The sequence below is a fragment of the Rhizomucor pusillus genome (assembly GCF_041956525.1).
Source record: "Rhizomucor pusillus strain CBS 183.67 unplaced genomic scaffold VTP01scaffold_2, whole genome shotgun sequence".
Classification (NCBI taxonomy): Eukaryota; Fungi; Mucoromycota; class Mucoromycetes; order Mucorales; family Lichtheimiaceae; genus Rhizomucor; species Rhizomucor pusillus.
The window spans coordinates 1,957,845-1,964,760 of NW_027192144.1; the positions used below are offsets into that span (position 1 = coordinate 1,957,845).

The 6,916-nt window shown below is 43.2% G+C and overlaps 1 protein-coding gene across 1 annotated transcript; it reads left to right on the plus strand.

Annotated features, from left to right (window-relative positions):
• Positions 1 to 735: 735 nt before the first annotated feature.
• Positions 736 to 2,531, plus strand: VTP01DRAFT_4899 (uncharacterized protein; the record flags this gene model as incomplete). Its single annotated transcript, XM_069383630.1, has 5 exons — positions 736 to 1,054; positions 1,168 to 2,049; positions 2,124 to 2,153; positions 2,220 to 2,394; positions 2,462 to 2,531. 5 exons carry the CDS (start codon positions 736 to 738, stop codon positions 2,529 to 2,531), a joined length of 1,476 nt encoding a protein of 491 aa, XP_069244313.1.
• Positions 2,532 to 6,916: the final 4,385 nt, after the last annotated feature.

Genomic DNA, 6,916 nt, shown 5'->3' on the forward strand with positions numbered 1-6,916 from the left:
TTCTGGGTAAGTACGACTTCAATTTCTGTTAGCCTGCGACTTCAGAATTGGCGGGGACCGACTTTGATTTTGAGGAAAGAGTGAAGTTGACAGCCCCTTGATTGTCATGCTTACTTGGCTCCTCTGAGTTTTACAAAGCCAGCAGCGTGCACGTTATTCGCTCATTTTCTAGATATGTCACAGGCTATACACACCACTTCCCACATGCAATCTGACAAGATCCTGGATAGCACAACTAAATCGAGAAAATAGGTATTATCGGTGCATCCCTGAAAATAGAACGGACTGCCGCTGCTGCATTTTTGCCCAGCATCATCCAAATGGGTACTTCTTGGCTCCGCAAAACCGCCCATGGTGACACAGCATTGTCCCCATCAGTAAAGAAGGCTAAAGTTGGCAATGATACTGACGCCAAGGTGCAACCATCCGAGCACGCTTCTTCTCTCTTTTTTCTTCCATGTACCCCTTTAAGAAGGGAGAGAGAGACCAAGAGGCACAACGACTGCATTGACGGAGCGAGAGCAGCAGTGTAGGAGGAGACGCATCAATAACAACGGTGGTGTGGGTGGCGAAGGGGAAGCCCAAATTTGATCCTGCTTTCTCTCTCTTGCTCACTCGCCTTTCTTTTCTTTCCTCTTTTTACGATACTTGTTCCCTTCACTCTCCTCCCCCCTGAGAAGCAAGAACCACGGTGCCTTTGATTTTGCTTCCCTTCCTTTTTCTCTCCTCTCCGTAATGTCATCTCCTTCCTCAACCTCAAGTCATTCACGATCCGTCCGGCGGCGAATACTCAGGTACCTCCGTCGTTCCACTGTTTCAGGTCCATTGTCGACACCGCTTGCCTTGATTACAGGCCGCAACCTGGCGACGACTTCCAGCCGACTTAGCGCGCCAACGTCGCAAGAGTCTCCGTATTCACGGGAAACAAGTAGCTTCAGCGTTAACAGCAGCAGCAGTAACAGCAGCGGCCGCATCGATGAAGGATTCCATCAAACCCAACAGCAAAAACTATCCTCAGCCATATTATCTGAAGAATGCGTCTGCACAGCGGCAGGTAATGTGCTCTTACAACTTGCTTATTTCTCCGCGAAGTGCATACTAACGGCAGTGAGAGAGAGAGAGACCCCTATCCTACTTCCTTGCTAAACTATCTTTCGTTTCCCTTAGGCTCAGTAGATTTCTTGAGCAAACTCCCAATCGAAATTGCAGATATCATCCTTTCACATTGTGATGCAAGCACGTTGCTTACAATTTCACTCGTATGTAAAACGTGGCGCACTCTCAGTCTGGACAATCTCCTGTGGCGAAGATTATACATGAGTCATCCACATTGGGTGGTTAAGCCGAGCAGACTTTCACCATCCGAGGAAACTAAAACCACGACGACGACGAATATGATTGATTACAGATCATTGTATCAGCGACGCACACAGTTGGAACAAAGATGGAAGGCAGAAAACAAGCAAGACAAAATTGTCCTTGGTCACGCTGACAGCATTTACTGCGTCCAGTTCGATTCAGAAAAGCTGGTAACTGGCAGCCGGGATCGTACGATCAAATGCTGGGATATGCAAGGGCGCTGCTTGCGCACCCTGACAGGTCACTACGCCAGCGTGCTCTGCTTGCAATACGACGATACCTTGATGGTATCCGGCTCTTCCGACCATACAGTTATTATGTGGAATATGCAGACATACGAGATTGTGCGGCGGCTACGCGGTCACGCGTCCGGCGTGCTTGATGTCGGCTTTGACGATCGAATTATCGCGAGCTGTTCCAAAGATGCTACCATTCGAATATGGAAACGTCAAGATGGATCCCCTCTGCGTACCCTCAGCGGTCATCGAGGTCCCGTAAACGCGATCCAGTTTTGCGGTTCGCGACTCGTATCAGCCTCCGGAGATGCTGTCATCAAGCTCTGGGACCTGGAAACCGGTCAATGTATCAGGGACTTTGTTGGTCACAGCCGCGGGCTAGCCTGCATCCGGTTCGACGGTCGACGCATAGTAAGCGGCAGCAATGACAACAAGATCAAAGTATGGGATGCAGGTACATATTTACAGGGATAAATGATTTTGATTTATTTAAATCAATATTCACTACTCTCCTTTTCGTCCTTGCAGAAACGGGTGAATGTACGCTGACATGCACAGGTAAGCAAGAGAAAACGACCGTCAGAATTCAGTGGATAGGTACTGATATTACTGCGCTGTATCCAGGCCACACGGGGTTGGTAAGGGCTCTGCACTTTGACCAAACAAAAATCGTCAGCGGGAGCTACGACCAAAGTATACGCGTATGGGACATCAACACTGGCACTTGCCTGCATCACTTTGATGGATGTCACTCAAGTTGGGTCTTTGATGTCATGTTTGATGAAACGAAAATTGTCAGGTACGACTATAGCTTTTGAAGGAAAAAAAGGAACTCATACGAATCTTTCCATTCAACACACACACAGCACAAGTCAAGATCAAAAGATACTCATAATGGATTTTGCGCATGGGCTAGATACCACCAATATCATATAATTCACATTGCATGCTGCCTTGGTTTTTTCCTTTTTTCCTTTTACGTCTGCATCTATTCAAACTGAGAACAAAATCTTTTCTTTCTTGCATTACCATCACTCGTTTACAGTTGTTTGGTTTCCAAATTTGCTCACAGAAACGCACTCATCGCCACCGACGATATTCTGTGGAATGTCCACTAACATTACGGTAAAGGAGAGTTGCGCTCTTTTTTGCAAATTCTGATTACAAATACAGAAGAAGTCGTATGTATGCTCACTACTGAATGTTACAGAAAACTTCTACCTATGTAAAAATGACACGACATGCCTGCTATGATAAAACAGATATAAATGTGAGGAAAGAGAAACAATATGTGCAAGATAAAAAGAAGTACGGTACATGCAAAAAAGGAAATGAGAATGGAAATGCAATATGTATAGCCATGAGCGCGGCGATCTTTCAGCTTATCGCTCTAGCCGGCTCTCCATGTAAGCATCAGCGATATTTTGTTACCGCGACTTGGGACAAGGCAAACTTGAAGGAAAAAACGAGGGAAAAGAAGGTGGGTCGAGAGAGAAGCGCACAAGAGGACGAGACAGCGGAGAGAAAGGACGGCCAAAGAAGGGAAACGCAGCGAAAGGAACGGCTTTTGGCTCCAATGGTTTTGCACATCCACCGAAAGTCATTGCACTGATTCTGTGGCCCCATGTCCTTCACCAGTTGGCTATGCTGTTTTTCAGACAAGCGTACGATGGTTGGGTCGACTATCATAGCCAACGATTGTGCATTCAGCTTTTCGTCCTTGAAACGAATGCTGCTTCTTCCCTTGTCGTGGTTCTTTTTCAGCTTTTTGATTATGCCTATGTTGTCATTAAGAGCCATCTACGCATAGATTAATATTAAGTTACTGACTTCCTTTATATCAACCTACTGCAAGGTTCAGCAAAAAACCATAAATGGCAGCAGTCTGAGACTTCTTGTCCGAGAACTGCCGCTGTTCTTTGAACATAAAGTAAATGTTCAGACTTGAAACTGACATGGTCCGGTGGCGGATTGCAGTACCTTGAAGAACCACTAATGTTAGTGTCATTGAGCTTTTTTAGCTGCTTAAAGATACTGTAATCCGCCAGAGGATACTCATCAGCAACTGTCTTGAGCATCCCTAAAAGTCCAAAGATTCTTTTAAACTGATCAAATGAATCTTTGCAGCTTATTGCATTGTTACATGCTGACATTACTTCGCTAGTATTGATGGATAAATGAATAAAATACTATTCATACAGTAACATACGGGAACTTACCATTAGAAATGCATAGCTTTCGGGACGTGCGCGTTCTGCCCGAACGATTCCTTGTCAATCTCTTCATTTAAAGTGCTTACAATTTGGATAATCAAAATAGATAAATACAAAGAACTCCTACCTACTATATACTCTTGAACAAAGAAAGGATGGGGAATAAAGAAGCTGTCTTGCTTTCATAGTTGTCAAATAACATGAATGGATTTCTTAAGTAAGCTTTCTATTTGAAAGAATGCCGTTGTTGTAATGTGAATTGCATTCTTCATCTGCTCCACATCAACTACATAGGCAGTTAACGTCTGTACGAGAGTGGTTACTATCTGTCTGTCCAAAGCAATTTCCTGAAGTCCAGGTTTTCGGGTGGTAGGGCAGTGAAAAGCGTAGATCGAATGGCGCGACAAAGGTCCATTCTCAGCTACAGCTTTTTCAAAAGTTGTTGGCGCATTAATCCACAAAGTAAACTTGCACATTTAATTTTGGTGACGGCATTGTTTGACTGTATGGTCTCCTGATACCTTCTATCAAAGAAATACGTGACAATTTATCAGTCACAATGGTATTAAAATAACAATACAAAAAAAGGTGACAAAGATGTTTTAAAGTCCTGAAAGTCTAGAAAAGCCGATACCATCTGATTACAGCAAATGAGAATGATGATATGCAAATGCTTACGATTTTCACAATTAAAGTATTCCACCAAATTCAACCAAACGACCTTATTGCATTACGGAGACCATCATACTTAATTGTTGTATGCATCGGTATCTCCTTGCAAGCGCAGAGACCCAAACAAAGTATACAGCTGCTATTCATTGACATGGAAAGATAGGACACATGAGAAGTGATGATTGCATACATATGGTACCACGAGAAGAGAAGTGAGAAGTCGATGGGCATTCATCCTTACACTCTGCATTCCTTCAACCATGTAGTGAGCTAGTTCTTCAGGTTCTCCACGGCGAGTATATATGCATTTTTTTGATAGTCACTGGAAACAATCATATATAACTTAACTCTTTCTGATAGGTACCATGAAGTCTTATCTTTCTCATTTTTTGGGCAATACTTGCAAGAACAATTTCTACACGCTGACAGGAAGCCGTTGTCGACGTAGTCATACAGCCTCCGGGCTACCCTTCCCGCCTCTGTGCCTGGTGAGCAACACGTTGATATTCTCTTTTTAGACGTACGCTAACTCACAGGAAACATTTAACACGGCTGAGCTGCTGACTGTAATTGCAGCAAGGGTTTGCACAGTGCAGGTAAGCAGCCTAAGGAACCAGTATGCGGGTATATTTTAACGCTAACCATTAGCTGTAATTGTTGTGAGTTAGTGGTTTTCTAGCGTCATTTGTTTCTTAAAATGTAGTATAAATACAGCCTGTCAGTTCTTCTATGACAAAGAATCCGTGGAGCCTCTTTTTTAATGTTTAATGGATTCCTAACAATGCCAGTTCTATTCACCATCGCCATGCGGGTATATTATCATGAAGGCTGTCACGCGCAGAGCCGCGGGGAGGGCTTTTCTCCTATTGTAAGGAACTACTGGAAAAATACTCGAGGAGAACAGTACTTCCTGAAAATATCTCTGAAAGATCTCGATTCCACGCGAAGTCACATACATTTTATCTCGCTATTTCCATAACAATCGCCCACGCAGCACTACTATTGCTGCTTATTTTCTTGTTTGATTCTGAATTATGTCTGACCTGCAGCCCGGTAGAAACGTATTCCGCGGAGGCAGGTATTTGGTTCGTGATTGATTATCAATTTTCAAAGCATCCACAAACCTACGGTTGAAGTATGTTTGTTTGTCCTCATCGACAGTACCCAGTACAGGATGGCAACGATATTGAATGACCAGACGTGGTTACATGCATCCCGGAACGATATGAGATGTCCTTGCCCTTTCAACTTTGAGTCGCGTTCCTTTAAAGTATCAGAAAGGTACAAGCAGATGTACACCCATTATCTTCGCCCCAGACGAAGAAATAAGCTTCAAGCATTTGATAGAAGTATGATATGTTGATCTAAATACGATTCAACCAATCTTTATTAGTGCTGTACTTGTAATAATATTCCAGGATTTGTCAAACACAACAACAATAACCATCCATGAATCAGCCCTCCATAGCCTTATCCTCTATTGCAACCTGCTTCATATCAGAGAACATTCACAACATCGTAGACAATAACCCGCGTCATTTCAAGCTTTACAAGAAAATCTGATATCCTCTCGCCGTCTCATTGGATGCGAAAGAAGTTATGAAAGGCAAGCAATAATCTGTACATGGTTCGTCCTTGTCAGAATAACCTTAAATATGAAGGCAGCTGCATGTATATTCGCTTGACTTTATTTCGAGCTTATATCTGGATACGTTCGCACACATCATTTAATTATTTTGGCTCACGCAGTGTTCGTACTTTCAGATCGCTTTCGTAAAGTACAGTTTTTGGACATAGACACGCACACTGAAACATTGATTACATTGAAACATTGATTCACCCAAAAAATGGATTACATGCTGCGGATTATATTGATTTCCGCTACACTGTCTTTCCTTCGACATTTTTTCCCATTCAAGATCATTTACTTTGATGAAGACTGTGAGCTTCTTGAAACTATATCTGCCATATTTCTATCTATTGGAATAGCTCTATATCCGGCGTTATTGATTGCAGCATTAAAGAAGGCTAAAAGAGTTGAAGAACAACTCGCAGAAGAGGAAGGTTGGTGGCAATACTTTTCCGTCCTTTCGATTTTATCTCTCTAAACATTACTTTACATAGAGTTTTGCCGGGACTGTGGTCAAAGTGCCCACAAACGCAAAACTAACAAGAAATGCATTCTTTACAAGGATGATAGCAGGGGTAAGTCTTCAAAAGCATGAGAAGCCGAAATGAAGTCTGACTTTCTTCAAGTTTGGAAAAAGCGACACATGGATCCAGAAGACGACACAAAAACATAAGAGGCAAAAGAAAGATGGCCAAGCTGCACGCCACGCGGCAAATGTCAACAGCAATGCTGGATCTATATGTGCCTCTTGTGGTCGAAGCGGACACTCAAACTCAGCGTCAAGAAACTGTATCAACCACAAGCCC